This window comes from Buteo buteo, chromosome 6 (assembly GCF_964188355.1).
Source record: "Buteo buteo chromosome 6, bButBut1.hap1.1, whole genome shotgun sequence".
NCBI lineage: Eukaryota > Metazoa > Chordata > Aves > Accipitriformes > Accipitridae > Buteo > Buteo buteo.
In genome coordinates, this window is record NC_134176.1 from 8,791,147 (window position 1) to 8,816,738 (window position 25,592).

A 25,592-nucleotide genomic window follows, 5' to 3' on the forward strand; every position below is an offset into this window, starting at 1 on the left:
ATGAGATTTCGGTCCAGGATGGCTCTGCTGCTTCTTGTTTTAGATTTCAACAGAAATCGTGGCCGTTTCTTACCAAGAAAGCAGAGAAATTTTTGTGTGTGTTCATGATGAAAGTCTTTGCTTCAGCTGTAGAGCTGGCAATTGAAATTGGCAGGATTGACAGCCTAGTGCTTTTTTCTTCTTACAGTCACCATGGGTCACTTTAATTTTAGTATTTTTATGACTTAAGTATCTAATTTACAAACTGCAGAATGTTCTTACAGCCTAGTTGTCTGCATGTGCAATGAAACACCAAGTGCAGCTTTCTTCCCACGGGTGACTGCTCTCAGCAGAGCCAGGCTGTGATTTCAAATATAGGTCTAAGGAGATGTGATAGCTTGATTGTATTGTCAGTAGGTTGATCTCAAGACTGTGAGTCTGTGGCCGAGACATTTCATGAGCACAATACCTTTCCATCTTCCTTGAGTGGGCAGTGATTAGTTGCAGGCTACAAAAAGCAATTAGAGATTCCTCCCACCTATACCATGATTCAAATGAGAATAGGGATGATTAATCCATCTACTCCTGCATGCCTGGAACTCGGATACTAGGATTCCATGATCCATGCAGTCTATTTAGCGTGCACTACAGTGTAGAAAAGTCTTCCTCTTCCATTGTGTGGATGCATAGTCATAACTGAAATCTGGCATCTGGCTTTGCCAGGTCCCATGGAGTCATGCTTGTTTGCTTGCCTGTTTTTCCTGCTCTTCTCAAAGCATCTGGTACTGGCATGACTGAAAATAGATATTGAACTAGACTAATATTTTGTCTAGCCCAGGACATGCCTTATGTACTTTCCTGATACAGAAGGATAAAAATGGCAAATCAGACTGAAGGAGGACTGTTGGTTTGTGTTTGCAATGTCTGGGAGTGTGTGGCAAATGGAAACCATGCTTGCCCCAATGTAGCTTAAATTACTATAGTAATGAAAGAGACATAGAAAACAAAGAGGATATCCATAATTTAATTTTATATGAGAATCCTGAAGTTCCTAGAACTGTTCAAATTTTCATTAAAAGGAAACTTGATCTCTGCACCAAACTATCTGGTTCCTAAGAAGAATAAGGCTCTGAACTTCCTCCCACTTCAAGTTGATTTTGGCAGGAAGGAATACACAGTTCATTATTTCAGTACTTTTTATGTTTTGGGAGGTTCTGGAGTTGTGGCTGACAGTATAGTGCTACCCTGAACTCTGGTTAAATTTTTGTTTCCAGCAAATTCTTATACTTTGCTCTAAATACTGTTTACTGCTTCATTTGAAGCCTGCACACTTCCTTACCAAGTGGGAAAATACTCCAACTTGTGAAATTGTTGTGGATTGTCATGGAGTGAGCACTGTGCTTAGATTTTTAAGTCAATATAAAGGTGATTTATATGTCAGGACTATCCAAGAAATAGTAACAAAAGTGGTTCGTCTGCAGGTTGCACAGTTAAAGACCTCAATGCAGTCAATACTGGAGCAGTGGAGAGTATATGATGAAATTTATGCAGAAGTCAGCCTGATGACAACAAGATATTTGTACTGCATAAACCAGTGCAAACCTTCTGTGGTGTCATTGGAAGCTTTGAAAAACCAGGTCAAAACTCTCCAGGTAAATCTACTGAAGTTGTCTTATTTCTGTACTTCCTTCTTTGCCTTTAAACAAACAAACTCCAGTGAAAAAAGACAGAAAAATTTATCTAGGCAACTTCCTCTTTATTATAGTGCCATCGAAGTCAGTGGATTTGGGGGGTTTTTGTTTGGTTGGTTTATTTGTTTGTTTGTTTACCTCCAGAGACACCAAGGACTATTTTTAGACTTCGTACATTATTTAGCACATAGGTTCAACTTCGGTGCAATTCAGTTACCAAGGTTCAAGAGAGAAGTACAGGTCAGCTGCTATCATGTCTGCCTTACTGTGGCCTAGCAGAGCCTCCATTTTGTATTGCAAAGATCCCTTGACATTTTTGTCCTCTGCACGTGCTGGAAGGCAACCCCATATGAAGCACCAGGTCCTCATGCTCCTTTGTATTACAGAGTCCAGGTAGACATGTGCACTCCACCACCATCCCTCATGCTAATGTCTACTCGGTCCATGTCTAATCCACATGGACAGCAGGAAGTTTAGCTGAAAATACAGCTGGCAAAGGAAAACCTAATGCCATCGCTGTATGTGTTTGCCTAAAGGTTACTCACCATTCAGGTGAAAGATGTTGGTTCTCAGCTCGTTGGTCAAAAGGAAACTTGCCCCTTCACTTGCACTTCCCAGGGAAATGCCCTGTGCATCGATGCTGGGACTCAGTGCAGAAATGAAGGAGACCTGGGAGAAAATTGGCAAAGGGTCCATGTCTCTAGATCCATGATTTGAATGATCCGCTTGAGGTACTATCTCCCAGCCACTGTGCCAGTGACCACTGACACATTTTGCATTAAAGCATCCTTCCACATAGACAGCACAGGATTCAAGGTCCAGGACCCAGGATTCCCCTTCCCAAAAGCTGTGGCTTGGGTTAGGTGGGCACAGCAAGCCCTGGGGCAGAGCAGGGGGATCCCCAAGCCTGGCGTTTCTGATTGCTCCAGCGTGAAGTGAACTGTTCAGTCACCCTCCAGACAGCTGGAGTTCCCTGCACAGCCTCTGAATGAGGCTGGGCATAAATACCAGACATAAATGCTCTGGATCATCCTGCTGCTCTGCTTGGCTGTTACAGAGTCTATTGGGGCATCTAGAGAGGCAGTCCAGCTGGCCCTGGGTCTGAATGTTTTACAGATATGGCTAAATCCCCTTACTTGTCTTTAAATGACTGTTGAAAGGCTGTGTAAACACTCCATGTTTTGGTGTAAATAAGGCCTGTTTTGGTTTATTTTCAACTCATATCAGAAGTGGTGCAGGACAGACAGAGGCTCTGAATCTTGGGCACATGTCTCTCGGCAGTAAAGCCTGCATAAGCACTTTTCACCCTCACCTGGGGACATGTAATAAATGGAAGGAACTGGGCACCTTCTTACCTCCTTCCTTCCATCACCCTCATTGTTTTTAATCTGGATCAGTTCACAGATACCACCCCTGGCAGGGTTCTGCAATTGCCTGTATCAGGAGGGGGAACATGCAGCCAGGGACAGGAGTTGTCAAGCCAACTTTACTGCCAGTAGAAATTTGCCTGAAGCAGTGGCTTAAAATAAAAACATTTTTGATTTCTAGTGAATTAATTTAATCAGTTTAAGGCTGTGGGTTTGTTAAATGAGCTGTTTCTTTAAGAACAAATAAATTACCTCAGCTTAAAATGGGCCCCCGAATGACTTTTTAACTTGGACCATTTCACCTCTCTTTTAGCTTCCTAATTTTTAGGATCAGGTGTTACATTTTTCACAAACATTTTCAACTGTGCTGCAAACAAGTGGCATTATTGCCAACCTATCCCTAGCAATCTATAGGGGAAGCTATACATGTGTCATTCATCTCCACTACTAATTGCAGTAATCCATTTTGCAGTCTCTTCAGGATGAATCAGAGAACAGTGAAGAAAGTTGGGCCAAGCTCCAGGCTGCTGCCAGTAACCTGAAGAAGAACTGCTCCCCCTCCTTTGCAGAGATTATTGAACAGAAGTGCATGGAGGCACACACTAAGTAAGCTTGCAAAAAAGACCCCCAGTTATTAGTATTTATAAAAAAAAAGTTGCTGAGGCAGGACTTGAATGTCTGTCAGATTTTTAAATCTCTATTAATATGACTCACCTGTCTAAGGGTACCTGTGTGAGCAATAGTTGATACTACCTTTTTTGTGATGGATCACAGAGCACAAAATGGTGCTGTGTCAGCAGGCTTTCAGTAACATGGGTATGAATGCAAAGAAACTCCCACAGGAATCCTACACCAAATCATATTCTGGAGGAGAATCTACTAGGAAAATGCTCTCATCCTTTGATATGTTGGCAGGTGGAACTCAGTAAATGAAGACATCACAGATCAACTGCGGGCAGTGCAAGCAACCCTGCAGCTTTGGGAGCCCTTTGATACTTTATGCACTGAGGCAGCAGCCAAGTTACACCAGCACAAAGAGCAGTGCACTCAGCTCTTGGATGCTCAAATGCCTGAGGATAATATGATAGAGACCCTGAAGCAGAGGATACAGGATATAAAGGTACATGAATATGTTTCTGCTTCCCGGTACAAACAGGATTTATTTTTGAGAAATAAATTAAAATAACACCTTCTTGCCCTCTCCTGCCCCAAATCCAGTCTGGAAAACATAAAATCTGTGGGGTTTTTCCATTAACAGGCACCTTTGTATTTCCTTTAAATACTTTGACCAGATCCTGAGACCAAACCAATCTTGAGTTAGCATAGGATGAGAAGAGAGCAGAAGGAAGCAATCATATTCCATATCTGCCTGTTTCTGCTCTATACAAAGAATCAGGCCTGTGTTGGAAAGGATCATTAAACCAAAAATTATTTCCTTTATGGGGCACTGTTTGGGAGAACAGATAATACCTATTAGAACAATAGCTGGGGAGAAAAGACCAGTTTTCCAGAACACAGGACCACCTTGAGGTCTTCTACGGTCTTCAGACTGATTTTATTTGAGTTTGGTACTTTTTTTGGCCAGGTCTGATAAGTTCACAGATTTCTGAGCTCATTAGATTATTGTAAATGCTTCTGACTTTAGGCAAATAAGATCTCATGCTGAGATCACAGGGTGCATTTGACTCTCTCAGGCAGCAAAGCTGTCGTTAGGTTCTGACTGCATTCAGACTGCAGTAAAGAAATATAATAATCATTTCAGGACAGAGCAATGATTCATCATGCTTTATGAACCTCTAGCCACATATTGGAAGAAGTCTGAAGTACTCCATTTTGCACATGGCCAATTAAGAAACTTTACATTATGGGAAAGAGAACTCATATATTTCTTCCTGTGTCAGAAACAACTGAGAGCAGCAAAGCTTAGACCAAAACATTTTCACTTCCTTCTGATCTCTTAGTGGCTGTGACATAAATTCATCAATATGCCAGCAAAAAGACATCACATTTTCTGGAAATTTTTGGGAGGAGTTTTGCACCTACTAAGCAAGGCAAGACCACTACAGTGCTATAGCACAGTAGATCGTATCCTACTATGTGTGGGCAGGACACACGGAATTTATAGGGTTTTTTTGAAAGTGGTGAGTTAGAAGAATGGGGATCAGTGATATGGCTTAGGAGTTACATGTATTTGAAAATATATGTGCATTACAAAACTGTATTTTAATCTCTCTAATCTGTTCCTGTAGTTTATATTAGGAAAGATTGTGGTTTTATGGAACTCTGTTGCCACAACAAATAAAAATAAAGTCATATATAGAGAGTAAGAAATCAAAATGGGTTATTTACTAAATGGCTGAAGTGGCAGTTTACAATATGATCCATTCCAAAGACAGGGGTTAGGAACTAAGAGCCATTTTGCAGTTTAGGGAAACACGTCTGTTCTTTGCTATCAATCAGAAGTCTTTGTTCATTACTCACAGAAAAGACAATATACAGTGACAAATTCCAGGGGGTTTCATGGCTAAACATAAATAACAGTTGTCCAGATTAAAAAAAAAACAAAAACAAAAACAAACAAGTACATTGAATGAGTATAAAATGACTGCCTTTGTTCTTGTACTGCCTTTAGAGTTTAATTTTATAGGATCTTTTCTGTAGCATTTCTCATCTGCAGCATGGGCCAGTTTCTCCATGTGCTAGTGTAAATCCATTCTGTAGAGAGGGATATTCTGATTTCTCTCCCTAATCTCCTCTGCAGCAGTAGTCTCCCACTGCCTGAAGTCACTGGTGTTCCATTGAACTTTGAACTGTGCCTTTCCCAGCATTAGAGTCAATGGAATCAGTTCCCATTATCCTCTGAGCAAAAGACTGAAGCCTTCACCATAGCTGAATTTGGCTCCCAGAGGAGATCAACAAAAAGAGCTTAGTTACAGCAACAAAAGATACTAAATGAAAATGGCACATGAATGACGATCTGATGCATTTGCTGACTTCTTTTTCTTTCCCCTTCTCTCATCAGAATTTACAGCATGGCCTTCAAAACATAGCAGGATGCCGTACCCAGATTTCTTTGCTGGCTGATAGGATAAAACAGCAGGCTGGAACAGCTGCACAAGCCATTCTGTTGGAGAAGCTGCAGCCACTCCAGAGAGCATCCTATTTGGAAAAAATGTTGCAGAGGAAGTTAGATGAATTTGAGGTATTTTTTTGACTATTAAATTAGCTGTCAGTGTGAGGTAACTTCTTCGCTACAGCCCTGTGTGAGCTACCTTCTTCACTAGAGCCCTGTAGTTCTTGAATTGAAATTAAATTTCAATAAAATAAAACTTGACAGTATGATCAACTACATAAAGAAATAATACATGAAGCCAGAGGGACAGATGAAGGAAGGGTTTCACTCTTCTTACCTGCTTGTGTTGCTCTAACAAGCCTTTGTAAGTGGACCTATTACAGTCAAGCAGTACGGGACCCTCAGATGATTAAAGGTTAGGAAACGTATTTTTATTCTATGGACTTTGAAGTAAGTTGTAAACTTTCTCAGCTCTTTGAAAAAACCTAATGGCTTCAGTTTGCGTTGGTAAGAGTGCACACAATGTACGCAAAATCAAACAGAAAACTGTGGTCATTTGATGTAATTTTGAAGACCAGATTCACATCCCTGTTCAGGCAGAGTAGGGAGGGACCCGAAGCCAGGTTTCCCTATATGATGCTCTGCTCTCAGGAGTGCTGTGGGATTGACTTCCCCTCTGCACAGGTATTCCTAAGAAAGCTTCCATGCAAATGTACTGCTGTACATTTACTGATGTAAAACTAGTCTGTTCCTGTGAAAAAAGTCTGGTTTCAATGAATTGTTCTGTTCTAAAGTAAACCCAAATTCATCAAGAAATTTTCAGCCAGCTCTATTTATGACTCCATCTACCACCACAGTTCAATGGCTGGAAGCCAAATATCTTTGTGAAGGTGACAGATTTCTCATATTCCCTGTGAACTTCTCACTCCATGAAAAATTTCATTTCTGGGTAGTCATTTGCTCTGGTGTAACCCTGTAATGTTACCACAGAACTGTCTCTCTCCCAACACCAATTTTTTCCATTCATTCCTTATAAAAATGTTGCTGTTTCAGTATTCTTAGAGATGTGGAGCTTAATTCTTGCAAGAAAGAAAAAGTTTTCCCAGTGCTCTTCTCCCTGACCCAAAGAAACCAACCTAGCAAACAGACAAGTTGAATTCCAGCCCTAGTTATTTGTCTCCACAGAGCTCATGTGAGCTGCACAGCCTTGGCTGTAGGCACAGGGGAACAGGCCCTTATATACGTATAGCTTAAAGGAAGCTCATTTTCACAAGTTTCTTCCCTCTGAAGAAGTTTTGGCTAAGCTAAGTTTTGGCTTTCCAATTTCATAATAATCAAATGGCCCAAAGCTACAAAAAGGTATCAGAGATGCCCCTATTCCTTCCAGATAGATATGAATCTCTCAGGGTTTAGAGATTCAGTTTCTTGCTTTGTGCTTTGGCTTAAATTTTCCCCTTATCCAGTGCAAAACCAGCAAAAGTTCAGTGAGTGAGTTACAAATACATTGGAATTTGGATTTAACATCTGTTTGTTTTCTGGTGATACTGCTTATTGCTCCTTTTTGCATATTGAATATGTGTATTAAATCATAATTAACATAAACATGCAATATTCACCCTAGTTCAATCTTTCACAACTGGAGGATTTCAAGAACTGCCTTGAAACGCTGGAGGGTCACGTTCAGAATTGCACAGATGCCTTCGATAGCCTCTGTCTAAAGGGAGAAACAGACAACTCAGAATTGCTCATGGTATGTTTGGATTCCCAAGTACAAAAAGATACTACTCGGGATTTAAGCGTCTGAAGGATACCAGCTCTTGCCTACTTCAAGAAACGCTTTGTGTCCCAAGTATCGTAGTTATAGCACTTCCATCTGAGTAACTATAATCTCATCCAAAACACAAAAGCAATGATTTAAGTTCATAAAAACTCTAGATATGCATTGCAGGCCAAATGCCTGCATGGAGGGGAGGAAAATCACATACATTTGGGGTTGATGGGAGATCTTTTTCCCAGCTTTGCTCTGGAGCTACCCTGTTGTCCTCAATGTAGGGTACAAAGTAAATCTGCAAGTACCAGCTCCTGAGTATCTGTTAGTACTGTTGGAAAAGTGGGCCCTGTGTAAGGGAATTGAAACTTTTTTCTTAACACAGAAATATGGGGGCGGGGGTTAGGTTAGCATTTTGGATGCATAACGTTCAGATACTTCCTACAGAATAGAAATAGGCTTCTCTATTTCCTTGAAATGAAAGGCAGTATTTTTTGCAATTAACTTATTTTTTTACTTCCAGAATCACACGCTGGAGCTTGCTGCACTTTCTCCAAGCATAGAGAGTTTGAACGAAGCAAGCATTAAGCTGCCACTCAGTGACTTCACCCTGAAAAAAATGCAGAGTCTGACTCGGCAGTGGAATCAGAAAACAGCAGCTGCTCTGGAACGCTGCAGGTCCGAAATGCAAACAAAAAAATCACTACTAACTGTTTCCTTTTCTGTGAGGAAAATCAAAACCAAATTAAAGCATGGCAGGTCTTGCAATCTGTTCTCAGGTTTCTCAGGGGCTTTCCAAGTTGAATTCCTGCCTGTTCAATTTACTTGATTATTCAGTGGCTATTTGTATTCCAAGTCACCTGAAGCAAAAATCTGGATGTTCATAGGTGAAGAAGGTAGCAAAGTGCCAAGCAAAACCCTAGTATGTTAGTATTACTAGCCACCACGTTAGACCGTATATAAACATATCCAGAAAAACAACCACCAACACAGTAGTTTCTGATTATTCCTTTTGTTTTACAGTATGCTTGAGGGAACTCAAAATGATGATAAGAAATTCTTTCAAAAATGTGAAAACTGGATGAAATTCCTAGAAAAAATGAGAGAGGCCTTAAAAACAAATATTCCAGGACGGTTTGAAGAACTGCAGGAGCAACAGAGAGTATATGAGGTAAAGCTAACTCTAAAAATGGAAGCATCTTCTTGAATGGTGAAGGTGGGGGGAAATCACTAGAAAATGCTATGCCTTTTGAAATTGGATCTGGGCAGAGTTTTACAGAGCATTTCACTCTTGAAATGTGGCCTTGTACTTATTCAGAGGAAAACTTTGAAATGTGAAAATCTTTTTCCGAAATGGATGGATCCCTTTTTGCAGGGATCAGACCTTTCGGAACGCATCCTCAAGTGTTGTGTCATGTAAGTCCTAGATTTCTCCAACCCTGAGGTTACTTGCCTGTCTGCCTGTCCCAGAGCACTGAAGCCTGTGGCAACTAGCTAGGCAGTTTGCTGGTGGTCTGCCAGGAACCTTACCAGTTTCTGGAAGAACTGCATTTAAAACAAAATATTTTCACACGTGGATGCAATTCTAAGCAAAGTGTCTATCTACAGACATTGTCCTAGTGGCAGGAGAATGGAAAAACAACCAAAATACAGGAAAAAAAACCCATAATCATGTGGTAAATGCTAAACATTATGAACTGTTTGGGTGAGCTTTGTGCTGCCACAGTGGAACACAGCTACACACTACCCAAACTAATGTGGCTGATTCCACGGGGTGTTAAGTCTCTGCATGTCAGTGATATTTATTAGGGTCCACAGAAAGTTATTTTCTCCTTTTTCCTGGACGTCTCCAAATAAATGTATTCATTGCAATGATATTATTTATAGAATAAACTTTTGCTCATTGTGATTAAGAGTAAATTCACCCTTATATGTAGCTTTTTTTTATACTTTTTCTATGGGTTTCTCTCTAGATTGCATTTCTCATGAATGAGTCCAGCAAACTTTAGGCTTCAGATTACCTTAACATACACCTCCTGGTGGGTTCTGCTGTCACATGTGTGCAAATTCCTCCTGGTATTCAAAAAGCATGGAATCTTTTAGTATGCATTTGACACTAACACTTGAAAATAATAGAGCTTTCAGCATTTAAAATTAAATAAATGCTGAGACTCTAGAGGAGCAGAACCAGCTTTCATAGCAAAGGTTGTTCAGTGAATAGTTAAAACTGTTGCTCTCACGGTATTTTCAGATGCTGCAAACTGAGATTTCCATAAATCAGCAGACATTTAATTCCATTATAGCAAAAGTTCTACTCTCCTTGGAATCCGGAGAAGCAGAGAAAAGGTAATCTATTTGTTTTTCTCCCTAAGATTTTGGTAATTCAGTGAATATGCTCTCTTCCTTGAAGTTGGTATTGAATCTTTGCTCTCATAAGGACATAAACCCAAATTTTGACTGGGTTCACTCTTTAAATAACCTCCTGGCACATTTTGCAAAAGTGTGAGGAGGTGCAATGAGAAAGAAACACAGGTGCCCTTGCCAGGCTGTATTTTGGATAATAACTAGATGTTCTGCCTAACAAAAATAATTGCTCCTGAACAGGAGTCTTCCTTGTCTACTGCTACCCTGCAGTTGTTGAAACTATAACTGTGGTTGAGAAGTTACCTTCTTACAGACTGTAATGAGGATGCTGCATATGAAGGATCTTTTCTCCCTTCCTAGACCTCTCTACTTTTTAAAGTGCAGAGGTGTGAGGTTATCCCTGTTGCCCCTAGGGCACTGAGTCATCGGCCAAGCAACCCAAAACATATGGTAGCTAAACCTGGTTTTTATCAGTCTGATCTTATACTTCTCTCTTAATCAATGTAGAGTGAGAAGCAGCAAGTAATATTTGTGAGCAGAGGTTCAGCTGCCTCAGGCATTTCTGCTGTGAACACGTTACCCCTCTCGGCCAGAGCTTGCTGCTTCCAGAGAGTAGGCAGGACACTATGTGCTCTCCTCAGCCACTTCAGTATGAAGTCCGCAGCTTGGCTTAAAGCTGCCGGGGAAGGTAGGGCTAAACTAAGCAAAGCTGCTGGATCTTTGTGTTGAAACCAGCCCCGCAAACACGAGTGTTTGTGTAAGAGCTAATCTTACATGGCCATGGCTTCCTGCAAAGGAGCAGAATGGATAGATGGGGGTTGTCTTAATTACTCCAGCTAGATCTGCTGGATCATCTAACCATGTTGTAGGAGAGGCAAAAAAACTGTTGAATGGGTTCAATAACAACACATAGCCTTTTCACTTTGCAGTTAGGTCCCACTGCTGTAGGATACAATGGTGGTTGAACTCCCACTTACAGCCTGGTAAAAGCACAGGTCAATTTTGCAGCGTAATCGGAGACCTTGTCTCACTTGCATTGACCTTCTTGTTCTTCAGAAAAGTGTTTAGGGCATATTGCTTTTGTGATTGCAGTACTGTATGTTGCTATACCACAATAGCAAGAATGACTTGCATTATCCATCCTTGTATCACGTAAAAGGTTTTTTGGATTGCTTAAAAGACAGAATACAGAGAGCAGGGCTGAGCTTAGGGCTGCATAGAGCTTTTTGCATAGTTGGGTATTGTAACTGGAATACAATGTTGCAAATGGAAATCCATCACAATTATTGTAAAATGCAACCTTGAGGTAAAAACATATTAACACTGAACACTTGTCATTTTCAGAACGGAGTTTATTTCCAAGCTCACATTGCTGAAAGAGCAGTGGCAGAATGTTATCTGGACAGTTCAGCAGAGGAAGAAGGATATTGATGGACTTGTGAGCCAGTGGCAGCTCTTCAGGAGTTCCCTGCAGAGTCTCAGCAGATTTCTTGCTGATATAAACAGCTTCCTCATAGCTGTGAAGAGCCAGGACTGCTATAGCCTTTACCAGCTTAGAAATCTAATTCATGATTTCAAGGTACTGTATTTATTTCTCATAAATCTAAACTCTGTGGGTTTTTTCTCAGACTGAAACAACTTCTGTCCAGTAAGGTAAAAAGCTTTAAAATCACATGCTTTCTGGGGAAAAATAATTGCTGACAGTTTTTCTTAAAGCTGAGCACAGATGAGAAAACAGTGACATTGTGAAAGACTTATTATACTAGGAAAATTCCTGGTCAACATTGTCTTTTAGTAGCTTTGCATGCTTTAAAAAAATTACTGATATGAACACAGAAATGCAGGGTGCCAGGGAGATTAGGCAGAAACCCTGGTCGGCAGGTAGCCTCTAGGTCTCTGTGTACCTTACTGACATGGCTGCTGTATGCAGACCTTGCAGTTTGCCTGAAGGAAGCAGGCACGTATCTGGCAAGACAGGCCATACGTGCCCTGTGTGCGCAGGGATGGGCAGGAGGTTCCAGGAGTAGAGGGTAAAGCACTTGCAATGGGGTCTGTCCTTGGAGCCACCACTCCAGGGTGCACAGGATGCACAGACCTGGGCAGTTCTTCAGGGCAGTGAGTGCATTTTACATGCAGTGGAAAAAAATATATTCCTTTGTTAATTTTGGGTATCTGGGTATCTTTCACTCTATAGATTCAGCCTGTGAAAAGCTGTTGTAGAGCTTTATAGATCAGAAGGTCAGAAAGAATCTGATTCTTCTGAAATTAAAAACGTAGCTAGGAGAAGATCTATTCATTACTCTTTCATGAATGTGAACAAACTAGTGCCTTGTGACTCCCTTTGTGAGCCAGAAGTGCGTTTCTAAAGCTTGTTAAGAACAGGTTAGAAACTTAATTTTTATTTTTTATTTTTTTTTTTCTTAAAGAGTAAGGCAGTGATTCTTCAGAGGTGGCAAGCCATGTACTCTTTAATCATCGATGTCGGGGAGAAGTTGCGCACCGTCTCCGATACCGAGACCAGCGCTATTCTCCAGGAGGAGCTCAGCCAGTTACAGCAGAGTTGGGGGGACACCCAGGTCCAGCTGGAGAAGAAGAAGATGCAGCTCAGTAGCACCCTACAGGTAGATGATGCCCTCCCTAGGGAGGAGCGGCACCTGCTTCTCTGGCATTGGGTCTTGAGAGCTTCCCTTCCCCGCCGTCCACAGGGCTGAGCTTTGTAGCAATAAGGCAAATAGTGAGCTGCTGCTTGCTGCAGAGAGGCTCTGAGGGAAGTGCCTGTCATGTGCTATCAGGGCTTGTGGGAAGCTAAAACTATCGTCCCCTGATTCTCCAAAGGAAAATGGTGTTGGCATCCATTTGTTGCTACAATGGATGTTCCCGCTCTGATTATTCTCGTGCTCCCCATGGCCTGGAGCTCTCTCCTGCTTTGGGCTGTGAAGCCTGAGCTAAAATTTAGCTTAGAGGGAGGTAGCATGACTTGTTGCTCCTCCTGTTGCACCTCTAAACAGAAGGGCAGGTCATATTTATCTCCTTAGAGCAATAAATTTGCTTTCATGGCTAGACAGCACATACCTATGTCTTAAAATTGAATACCATCATCGATATGATCCCCAGCCCAAAAACTGTGCTAAAAGCCTCTCAGGTTGGACAAAACAAAATTAGCAGTAATGCTCTGTAAGACAAACCTTAAATACAAGAAAGGGTGCGAGTTCTTCTGTAAATCCATGCACCAAATTCTTGTGGGTGGTAAATGTATCAAAAAGAAAATCCAAATAACCAGAGCACATAATTATTAATTTCAGTGGGTTGAAGAGGCTATTTTGTAACATATCCATATGGTACTATATGTCATGATAAAGTGTCTTAACCTTTTATAACTTCTTTGGGCCTCCTTGAGCAGAGTTGGGACTGCTGTGAAAAGCAAACCAAGGAACTGGAAAGCAGGCTGGGAGAGCTGAAGGAGAAAGTAAAAGATCCCCTTCCACTTGAACATGAAGAGCTCTACAAAGCCAAGGAACACATTAAGGTATTGAACAGCCATATTGTATTTAAATAGATGTAGTCTTTGCACAACACCTCATCCCTGTAAAATCAGTTTTGCCTCTTACCTGCTCTTCAGTGACACTGGATTTCTCTCCTTTATACCATCCTGATTGCTGCCAATCTGCAAAGTCCAGCTGACCAAGAAGATTACAAGAAGAGTAGTAGTGTTTGGATTTTTTTTCCTGCTTCAGCTCCCGTTCCACAGTCTGAATTTATAAAATAAGCAGTTCCTCAAACAAAAGGGAAAAACTCCCTGGTCTCAGCTCAATTGGCTGCTATCCTAATGGCTGAATCTCCCTTTTTGTTTTCCAATCCATTTTGGACAGGGAGCTCCTCAGGCAAGAGACCTTGCAAGTCTACAAAGCACCGTGCACACCTGCGGGATCTGAGAATAATTAAAGAGAAGGAAAATTAAGAGTAAGGGAGTGGCAAAAGCCCTTGCAGCCCATAGTGCACCATGAAAATTAAATGGCAAGGAAAGCATTTCCAAGGGATAGGAGACATTTTGTCTGGACTGGTCAGTCTTTCATCATCCTTTTATGAAGTGAATTGTTGACCTATGTAGTGGGAACAAATAAGCTTATTAATGAGCCAAGGCTTTGAACTCATTATCAGCTGTCTGAAATCTTCTTTGTGAGTGCTGGCTGCCTTTCCCACGGCAGCAGTCTTGCTGTAGGCCTGAATTATTAGTGAAGTGGCAGCACATGGCTTCTGCCTCTTACTCCAGTAAGAGAAATTCAGCCGCAGAGGCGTCAGGGTCAGACAGTGCCAGCGCAGTTGCTGCTCTTGGGTGCCACGGTATAATAAAATAAAGGACCAAAATGGCGTGGGGGAGAAGGGACCTTCTTTCCTTGCCCTGCATTTCACTCTTCTATGGAATAAAGCTGTTTTTTCTCTCAGGCCTGGACCTTGTACGAGGCTAGCAAAGTCCCATGAAATTCCATTGTTAGTTCCATTAATGCAGGGATGTGACCCTTTTTAAAATACATAAATGCATGTGTGCTCATCTGTAGGCAGTAATTTGTTGTGAGCTCAGGTAAACTTTAGTCTCAGGTTTGTTTGGGTTTTTTCCTCCAGTGTTGAAGCAGATAAGATTTTTTAAAATTTTTTTTATTTTTTGTGATTTAGGTAAGTGACTGGATCAAAAGACCTGTGAAAATGCTCATAGGGCTTGGACCCAGCATACTTTTCCTGATACCAACACTCACAATTTTTCCCTTTAAAATGAGACCAATTGGATCCTCTGTAAGAGTGTTTTTTGTTAGAGGAGCCAGTGACTCTTCCCAGCGACCGCCTTGCAAAATGGGACCTAGTACCTCGTGTGTGGAGTATCATGTTTCCCAGCTGCATGCAGTGGTCTGTCTGCTTTTTAGGTGACAATTTTAACACCGATAAGGAAAACGCATAACCTTGTTATAAGGGGAAAGTGAAGTCGGGGGAACAAAGCAGAAGAGAGTGTTTCTGTGAATGAGCAGTTTAAAAGCTCCACATCTCTGACAAATGTGATGAAGTGCCTGTGAAATCATTTATTAGAGGAGACCAATTTTATTTTTTTAGCGTTTAAATAAATAACCTGAAATTGGAACAAATGCAGGTGGAAAGCAACTTGGCCGAAATAATAATAATAATAATTAAAAAAAAAAGAAACCCCAAAGGATTGGGCATGTTCCTTCCTGGCTGTGAAACCCCGAACGCTGCCCCGCAGCGCGGGGAGCTGCAGGGGCTCAGGCAGCCTTTCGACACTTTTGGATGCATCGGGGGCGGCTGCTGCACCAGTGAATCCGCAGCGGCTCTGCCCGGGGCTCCAGCGGGCTCCCAGTCAGGCCCCGAGCCGAGCACCCGCGGACCCCATCCAGCCCGGCCCGAGAGCGCTGCACAAGCGGCTGCACATTCCCCTCCCCTCCTCCCCCACAGGCCAGGCAGGGGATTAACGAGCAGGTTTGGAAACCAGAGGAGCTTAGTGCCAAGGCTTGTGCTGGGTGCCTTTCCATGCAGGAGCTGGAGCAGTCGCTGGCGGACTGGGCCCACGACATGAAGGAGCTGCGGGCCATGAAGGTGGAGCTGGCTCACTGCATCCTCACCGAGGACATGATGGTGCTCAAGGAGCAGGTGGACCATTTGCACCGGCAGTGGGAAGAGCTCTGCTTGCGAGTAAGTCCTCTGCCTCCTCTGGGGTTTTATAGCGGAATATTCGGAGGACCTGGCAGAAAAGGGGAGCAGGTTCTCGGGGTCGGCTCCCTTTTCCAAGTCTTGGGTGGGGATGGGGCTTCTCCTAGTGCGGCGGACCAGGGCCGAAGTTTGCACTTTGTTTCCTGGACGCAGACTGCTGAGAGATTTTTTTTTTTTTTTTTTTTTTTTGCAAACCCTTTGTAACTAGCGAGTGCCTGAATTACAGAGAGCTCAAATGCAGCTGTTTACTGAAATAGGTGGCTTTGTTCTGGGCTGCCAAAGGTTGGGGGGGGGGGGGGGCGGGAAGAGGGATAGACACAGGAATTGCCTGAGGGCATGAGGCAGGGAAAGGAAGGGGGAAGGCTTTCCAATCTGATGTTAAAAAGAAACACGCCAGGAGAGTTGATAAAGAAAACTTAGATGTGTTTAAATACCGACTCCTTGGGTTTAAACACATTAACAACTGACTTGTCTTTTCTGTAGCAGTAAAATACTGTGAAACATTTGCATTCTTTGTGGCTTGTTGCTGTATTACACTTAATTTAGTGCTGCATGTAAAACTGCTGGGGAACATTTACCAGCAAAGTCACATGAACTTGATTCATTAGGTTATTATGCAGTTTGAATGTGTTTACTTTGCCCCGTTAACAGGATTGGAAGAAGTAAAATACTTCGGGGTCTTAAGTTACTCTGTATGGCTCTACGTGCCAGCAAGCCAAACTCTTGCCTCTCTTTACTCACAAGTCGATAGCCTTTATTATACAGTTTGTAAAGACGTAGTGAAGCAAGTTAGTTATTTTGTGTCTAACTTGGGCAAAAGTAAAGCAATCCTGGTGGAAATATTGCCAGAGTAGTGAATAGCTATGCTTATTTCACAAACTTTGGTGTGATGAAATAGTTATTGGGGTTTATTTTTTGCATTGCAACAAGAAAGAAGAGTTTAGTATCTTTGCCTTAAACTGGACAACAGTTTAATTTATAAATGAGAGAACTTCGTTGTTTTTCCTTTTTTGGTGAACTGCTGATGCCTGCTGTTTCTACTGCGGTGAACAGCCCTGAAAATTAAACTATCTTTTGTATGTACCCCACTACAGTCTATCCAAGTCGTAATTTCCTGTAGTAATTTCAGATTTTATTCAAAATTTTCATTTTAATTTCCTGTGGGAACAACGTTTAGTTCAGTCTATCTTGGAGAGAAGAAAGGGGTGACATTAATGTGACTGTGTTAGGCACAAAAAAACCTGTAGTGGGAGGATTCTATTCAGTGCTGGAGCAGAGACATACTGAAATGTTTACACAGCCCTAATGACCCTCTGGAGAGCCTGCACTGATGCTCAGCGCTGGACACGAGGGTAGGAAAGCAGACTCGATCGGTTCTGCTGCTAGCACGACTGCTTTGTTTTGGCTAACAAATTAGAGGAGTCAAGATGTATTGTGTGAAGAAAAATCTGCAGTATAAATGCAGAGAGGTGAAGGCCTTTAAGAGCGAGACGCGGCTGCAGCTGTCAAGGCCGCGGGAGCGGGGCAGCCAGATGCCCGCGCAGGACTGAGCAGGGACACAAACACACTCAGTGAGCAGATGCACTCAAGGGATTAGCGTTTACATAGCTGCCCTTGCAAGGCACATGTAGGTCAAAGATTTAACTATTCGTATCGGCGAGTATCCTGTCCTGTTGAACACTGGCGTATGGGTTGGGCCTGCGCCTTGATATTCTTTTAGCCTCTCTTGGGAATGCCCAGATTGCTCCTGCATCATGATGTGGATGCAAAATGGAGCTGGTACCGGGGCAGCGAGTCTGAGGAGAGAGTTCTCAAAGCAATGGCTTGAAGGGCTCATGTTCCTAGAAGCTTGTCTGGGATTTTTTGGCTTATGCCTGGTTTACCCCCAATCTGTGCTGCTTAGCCAGCTAAAAGGTGCTTCCTGCTCTTAAAATCCTGCCTTTCCCCATGCTTAGCAGGCAAAAATGGAGTCAGGATCATTTCAGGATTTAACAGCGGTTTTGCTGACACGCATGGTCTCTTCTTCCGCTGACCAAATTAACTTGTCTCCACACATGGGAGATGCTGCAAGTGGCAGCAGAAGGATGAGGGATTTACCCTTCATACGTCTGAGGCCGAGGGTACGAGGGAGCATCCCAGAGCAGAGGCCTTCTTCGGGAGACTTTCTGAGGTCCCTGGGGTCCCCAGGAGACTTCTTCCCGTTGAGAACTTTGGAGATTGTTTCCCTGTGTCCCAAGACAGTGCTTTTGGCCTCATCTCTTTGCTTAAATCAGAATGAAAGATTTAAAAATCACTTTCACCTCCCCATAAAAGCAATGTAGTGGGAGATCACATGGTGCCTCCTATTTTGATCCTGGTGTTACGTGGAGCTGGTCTTGCTTCCACACTACACACTTAAACTTCACTCTGAGGTACAAAATAGTTTTCGAGATTAGTCTAGGAGAATCAGTAATGGAATTTCGAGGAGTCATATGCTCTGCAAGGTGCATGTAAGATATGAAGAGGGAATGTTTCCGGCCATGGGGTGATATTTACGGTGGCCATTCACAGCCAAGGCAAGCAAAATATTATGCTCAGTCTTTACAAAGTTTATTGGTGAGGATGAAGGGCTAGTTGTTTGTCTTGTTCTCTTTTAGTATAATTGTACATTTTTTCACTTCCTTTGTCCCATCTATCTTAGTATAAGAATCCATCAAAGTAGATAAATGAATACAAATATATATTCAAGACCCCTAGGCTAGAAATCAGCATTATTAGCTAGTAGAAGAGTGACCCTGCTTCTTTCTGAGATGTTGGAGCAGTGATAATAGCTTTGCTGGTTCAGGCAGAATCAGACCTTAATTTCTCTGTCTAGACAATTTGTTCATCCGTCCTGGCAAATGTAATTTTGAGGGAAAAAATCCATAGTTTTCAATAAAAAGCATAGATTCTTGATGTTGATTTTTTTTTGGATGTTCTCCAAGAACTGGTGAGCAAATGGAAAGAAAAGAGGAAGGTTTTTATAGTGATAAAATAATTGCAGTCAGTAGTTGAAAAGTTTCTCTTACAGTTGCAGAAAAATGAGAACTTACCTAGGTATTATTTCTCTTGTGTTATATATGAGACAGTACTAAACAGTATTTAGTAATTATATATTTTGTATTCCTTCTTTGTTTGGCATTTTCAGGTTTCCACTGAGTAACAGTTAAATTGTTATATAAGCTCATTATTTATAAAACTGTCACTCAGTTTAATTCTTCTGAGTGAGAGAATCTGGTGTTTGCAAGTCAACTTTTGGCCCTGCTATCCAAAATGAGATGTAATAACAGTCTACTTGCTGGCTTTGTAAAGAAAGCTAGAGATACTTGATAACTGCTTCTGCAAAATGGAATATGATCAAATGCACATTAGAAAATAGAAGGCTCGTAATTGCTGGTTTCCATCCTAAGAATGATGTTGCCAGCAGTTAATGTGTGTGCTTATCCATAGGTATCTCTGCATAAGCAGGAGATCGAGGACAGGCTCAATGCGTGGATTGTGTTCAATGAAAAGAATAAGGAGCTGTGCTCCTGGCTGGTACAAATGGAAAGCAAAGTGTTGCAGACTGCAGATGTTAGCATTGAAGACATGATAGACAAATTGCAGAAGGTAAGTAGTAACGCCACTTTTCTTCAATTGCAGTCTTGATAGCTCATTATAGAGACACCACTCCTCAATTCTTCCTTGCCTCTCAGAAGTGATACGTGATACAAAACCAGCACGTACAGGCTTTTGTGAGAAGATGAGCTTTTCTAGCCTCAGCTCTTATCTTCTTCTTGATGTTCAGACTTGGAGCATAATGCAAAACAGAAATGCCACCTGACTGCATTTAGGCATGGAGTGTGATGTGTGTGAGTTGCAGTGGTGGGGGTCTGGGTTGTTGGGCATACATGCACGTACAGCACAGCTCAGAGCTTTCCCAGCAGTTAGAGGACAAAGAAAAGATCAAAGGACGGGGTAGGTCTTATGCCAGGTGAACAAGAAGTTACCACAACCAAAAATAAAACCTAATTCTGGCCCTTCACCTTGGTAGTCAGTGCAGTTAGTGCTTTCTAATACTTCCATATTAGCTTGATTTTAAACAGGACCATTATTCTGCTGCAGTGTTCCTCCCCGTGGCTTAAAGGTCTCAATATCTAATCCCAGATCTCCTCTGGATAAGAATACCAGCCATTCTAGACTTGAATTTGGATTCTTTTGATGTAGCTTGATTGAAAAATTACGTTAAATCAGGAAAGCAGAGACAAAATTAGAACATTAAACTGCTATTTTTAGGAGTACTTACTCCTGGCACTTGCAAGTCTTTAAGCTGCTTATTTTTTCATAGTGGCTTCATAGTGAGAGTGCTTTTCCATTGAGGTTTTTGTTTTTGTTTTAAGTGAAAGAGTTATACATGCTAATGTAGAAACCTCAGCCATCACAAGCCAAACCTGACTTCACATCACACATGTGGGAAAAGAAACAGATAGTTTTGTTTTGGTTTTGTTGTTTTGTTTTGTTCAGGAATTAAGCAATGTTTGTGTATATTTATCAGGATTGCATGGAAGAAATAAACCTGTTCAGTGAAAATAAGCTTCACTTGAAACAAATGGGCGATCAGCTAATCAAGGCTAGCAACAAGAGCCGAGTTGCAGAAATAGATGATAAACTCAACAAAATCAATGATCGCTGGCAGCATCTCTTCGATGTCATTGGAGCACGGTAAGAAAATTATTTTCAATGTTTTATATGAGATAAAAGTCAGAGGCTAGTGTCCTTGACAATCAGAAACAGACTGACATGACTTTTCAGTTCTGTCGAAATTTATTATTGAGAGTCAAATTAAACTGAAGTTAATGCTTTTTCATTATGACTTGTTGCTGTATTATGACACCAAATGTCTTAATTTATCTAATGGTAGAGGGCAGGGTGTAAGAATCCATATAAAATATAATTTTAATAATGGGAGCTATGGAAAAGGAAGAGTCAAAGTGATTTCTCTGTTGCATGTGTTGAATTGCAACTTAATTTTAAGGCAGTATGGTAGGAGTTCATTCGGGTTCTTTAGAAGAGCCTCCTGTTTTAAGACAAGCATCTATTTCACCCTATGTCGGAATGCACAGAACTTGTGACTAGATTCCTGGCCTGTCTCTACAGACAGTCAGATTTATATGATGATAATGTTCCCTTTTTACATTCAGAGGTGAATGAAATTTCATTTAATGTTAGTGCTATTTGTTTACTCAGTCTCAGAAGACCATACCATGAGTTTATTTTTTAAATTTAGGATCTTCTGCATGATGGTGAAATGGAAAATACTATCAGTTGAAATTAAAACAAAAACCTGCATAGTCTAGGCACTAACCCCTTGTTAAAGGATTAAACATCTTTGTTATACTTGGCAGAGTTAAGAACATCATTATCATTTTAGTATTAGCCTTACTGAGACGATCCCATTTCACTATTATCTCTGAGTTTCTACCACAGCTTGGGAGGAGGATGCTGGGCTGGTCTCACTGCCTGCCTGAGTTTATTAGTGATCCAGAAATAATAAGGCTAACAGTGAATTAGTATTGGTCTAAACGTCTCTCCCAAGGTTTTGTTTCGCCTGTAACCCCCCTCTCTGGGCCCTCAGAAGCTCTCTTGCTCAGTTAACATTTGGGACAGATAAGGTGGGTCTTTCTGCTGTGACACTGTAGTGCTAAGTGTGCTGGATCTTAATCAGGAATGAGATCTGAATTAATGGTGACACATGAGCCGTGAATGATTAAGCAGAAGCTGCCTTGTTAAGATCTAACACTTTGCAGATAGTCTTGCAATGGTTGTCTCAAGGTGTCTTTGTATTTGATCTGGTGTTGAAAGAAAGCTTCACTTTTATAACAGCACTTTTTCTCTTCTCATGGTAGCATGCCACTTTTAAAGCAATTTTATCATCATTTGTGTTCTGCTGTGTGTTAGTATTGAATTGTAGCAATTTTTAAATGCAGATTAAAATGCACTATTTTGAAACTGAGGTAAACATGGCACATTCTGGTAATCTTTAGGAAAATATGCTAAAGAACTGATGGGATATTTAGAAAGAGATCCGGCAGTCTTATTCAAGTAGTCTGTGACAACAGAGCACTTGTTTGTCTACCTGGGATGTCTTAAATCTTTATCTTCAGACAAGTGTATGGTGGTGTTCTGAAGTACGTTAATGCAGATTTGCCTAGAGCATCAACGTAGCTCCCAGTATGGGATATCTAAGTGGATATCGCAGCCACTGGGGAGTTGGTGAGGTGCTCTATGATTGTTCCTGTGTTCTTAATCCCAAAAGGTCTAGAGCATACTAGCTTCTACTTGTGATTTCTACCAACTTTCTGGTCAGAACCAGGGTAATTAACTGGAAGGACCTGACAAAATGTGGTTTTAAGCAGCTCTCTCTGTGATCCAAGGTTATCAGGCAGCCCAGTGGGCTCTGCTGGTCCTCTTGGACTTAATACTAATGGAGGTTCAGCATATTGCAGCGTTTTGCAGCATGGGTGTAGCACACCTCTTCCCTCACCCTCCCTCACCACCTTGCTTGGGCCTGGCTCGCAGCTCAGCTGTTCTCGGCTGCTCAGTCATAAATAACCACCGGGCTAGACACTCAAAATAGAAAATGAGTATGGTCCTAAGAGTTTATTTTGTCCTGTTTACAACCTTCCAACTTTCTCTTTTGAGGCTGCTGCTATAGTGGTGGCTTGCCACTGAGATTTGAATTCTGAAGGAATTAAATTAGATTTCAGTTGACTGAAATTTCCACCTCACTCACAGGTAAGCTTTGGGGCACTCAAGAGAAGGCTCCTCCTGTACTTTTGGCTAGCCTCTCTTAAGCTCAGGGGATGGGGAGGAGGCAGCAGTTCTACCAATCACAGATGCACCACAAGTTGGGCCTCTTCGTGAAGGAGCAGAGCAGAGCAAGGAGCTCTGGGCTGGAGGTGAGATGACCTGTGAGTGTGGGTTGTGATGCCCCATGCTGATAGACTGTCTCCTTCCTTTTCAGTTTGCTTTTGCAAAAACTTAGAAGAAAATTCGCATTTAAGCTGTGTTGAAAGAGCGCGTGAAAATAGGGTGGTGGCAAAATTCCTGTTGGCCCTGTTGCATGAAGCCATCACAGTCCAGACATCCTCACAGGATCTCAAACATCTGCTATCACCAGTTTCATTTAGTGGATAGGATGGGTCAGCTCCAGGGAGGTTGGAGCTTGTAAGGCGTGGTACAGGGGCTGTGCACCCAGTGCTGCCCAGCAGAGGAGAGACTGGAGCACTGCACAACCACTGAACCACGGCAGAATACTGGGACAAAGCCCTTTTTATTGGGCACTGCTTCATTTCTTGGGGAAGATAAAAGGGATGAAGGAGATGCTTCAGGGCAGGACTGCCAGAAGGCCTTGGAGGGTTTGAGGCAATTGAGGTAGGAGAATGCTGCCTGGAGGGAAATGATTAATATCATCCCTGGCAGGGAGGCAATCTTGTCTAGCTCCTGAAAAAACTACTCGTAGGTACTTATTTTCACAGCACCTCTGTGAAACGAGGAGGTGGTTTTGCTCCTGGCTTTTCAGATCAGTAGCTGTGGCAAGTAAACTGAAGTGAAAATTTTCTGAGGTTTTGGGTGCCGAATCTGTGACCGCTTGAAGCTTTTTTTTTTTTTGACAAGTATTACGACTTCAGCACTTTATGTTAAATACATAACCAGCTGCTGCCTTTATTCGTACTTGAGGGTGCACCACAGCCCACTGCACCGCTTCCCTGGCCCCCAGTGGCTGTACATCACAGTGGCAAGGACCAAATCTCATGATGTCTTCGTGGCAGGCCAAGACTTGGACAGTAAGTAGGCTACAGAGCCATGCACTGAGTAGGAGGAGAAAATGTACATTGAATAGCTAGCTGTGTGTTCATTCTGGGCACTGAATCTTTCTGGTAGACAAGCACTTCATGATCATGTTGGTTAAAGAGTGTAAGATAACCTGTATCCACAAAGGAGTCTAATTGAGATTTATAGCCAGTTTCAGTTCTGTGGTTTCCAATGTCTCCATGTCTGACCCTGCAACCTGCGTAACATTTTATGTTTTCTGTAGTGCAGCATATGGCTGCGTGATACCAACATGAAACCAAACCAGTTTTGAGCCAATGTATCAATACAGAGCATTCCTCCTGATAGCTTATTTCACCTTTTTAAACCAATAAGCGTCCTGGGACAGATGGACAAATTAGGTGAGCTCTCTATTTAGTCCTTGAAGTGATTCTCTTAGTTCATGGTGACAAGCTCAGATTTGCCATATGGCTGCACTTGCAGGACTTAACACTTTCATTATATGTCTGTGCTCGGCTTGTGTGGTAACAAAAGCTTTGCTGCATGTGTTGCAGCTGGAGGGTGGCTTGGTGCAAACTTGGAAAAGTCTCAGAATGTTAATTGTCATGGGATAAAGTAACCATCAAGACATTAGCATGCCTGGAAAGAACAAATGAATTTCTGTTCAGCTCAGAATATACTCTTACCAGGGGAGCTTCTTGTGCTGAAGTCTCTGTTGATAGAGGGGGAATACAAAAACATACTAACAGGCAGAAAAGGAGCATTGTGCTGTCTGTAAAAACAGACACAGAAAATCTCTTGCTTTTGTTCTCTTGTCACCAGCCTCGTAGCAGCACTCTGCCAGAAGAAACTGCTGCATGCTTGCACATGCACCCAAGTAAAGGCCTGAAACAGCAGAAGGAGTGCACAGGCTGCATGAGGGTGGTAGACATGGAGTGGGATTTATGTCCCTGGCATGCTCCGGAGCAGCACTCCCTGGCCATGCATTAACTGGCAAGAATTGCCAAGGAACCGTGTTGTGCATAGCCATGTTCTTTGGTGTCCTTCCCTGGCACATCCACCACTGATACTGACTCCATGCTTTGCTTGCCAGCCCAGCAGGGAAGCGTTTACCTTCTGTGCTGCTGTTAGCATACTGCATACTGTTGGCTGACTGGAGGAGCACCCATGTGTCGCAGGAGGGTGTCTGCGCTGCCTGGGGTTGTGCAAAGGGTTTGGATGGTGCTTGAGCCTTCATTGAAGCCACCAGCTTCATCAGGGGGCTGCCTCCAGCAGTTTGGGGTCTGCAGACAGGTCTCTACAGTAACAAACGTTGCATTTCTGTACCTCTGGGCATCCTGCGGCTCTTCTCACTGCCGCTAAGCTGTGGAAGGGGGATGCCATTTCTCAGCTGCTTTGGCTGTCGGCACACTGATGTGTTTTCTTACTTGGTGGGTCTGGTTTGTGTTTTCAGCCTTGTGGAGAAAGGCACATTTTTTTGTGTATGTAGCAGGAGTGAGTTCAAATGACTGTGACCTTTAATGTGAGCATGAAAATACAGGGAAGATAGTAAGGCCCAATGTGCCTTCTCATCCTTTTAAATGCGAATCCTTGGCAACTAGGTGTTTTCCCTGTGTTCACAAGCTGCCAGCCTTTATTGCAGGGTCCAGGAATCTTAAACTGCCACAATCAAAGTCAGCCCCTTCCTTCCCACATCGAACTTGGGAGATTCAAGGTGTTTTCAGCTGGTTTCCTGCATGCCCCAGCTGAAATTCCCAAACAGCATGAAACTGCTCAGGTTGCAGTAAAATGGGAAGGAGTTGAAGCTC

At 42.4% G+C, this 25,592-nt stretch overlaps 1 protein-coding gene across 5 annotated transcripts in view; it reads left to right on the top strand.

Moving 5' to 3' along the window:
- The window catches only part of SYNE2 (spectrin repeat containing nuclear envelope protein 2), a 197,464-nt gene that overhangs the window by 144,589 nt on the left and 27,283 nt on the right, over positions 1-25,592 (top strand). For all 5 annotated transcript variants that reach the window (XM_075029637.1, XM_075029640.1, XM_075029638.1 and 2 more), the window contains 14 exons: positions 1,461-1,631; positions 3,510-3,643; positions 3,953-4,157; positions 6,060-6,239; positions 7,732-7,860; positions 8,402-8,556; positions 8,902-9,049; positions 10,130-10,224; positions 11,587-11,821; positions 12,669-12,863; positions 13,643-13,768; positions 15,781-15,936; positions 19,423-19,581; positions 20,507-20,673. In XM_075029637.1, coding sequence (XP_074885738.1) covers positions 1,461-1,631; positions 3,510-3,643; positions 3,953-4,157; positions 6,060-6,239; positions 7,732-7,860; positions 8,402-8,556; positions 8,902-9,049; positions 10,130-10,224; positions 11,587-11,821; positions 12,669-12,863; positions 13,643-13,768; positions 15,781-15,936; positions 19,423-19,581; positions 20,507-20,673 — 2,255 coding nt within the window. The remainder of the gene's footprint in view (positions 1-1,460; positions 1,632-3,509; positions 3,644-3,952; positions 4,158-6,059; positions 6,240-7,731; positions 7,861-8,401; positions 8,557-8,901; positions 9,050-10,129; positions 10,225-11,586; positions 11,822-12,668; positions 12,864-13,642; positions 13,769-15,780; positions 15,937-19,422; positions 19,582-20,506; positions 20,674-25,592) is intronic.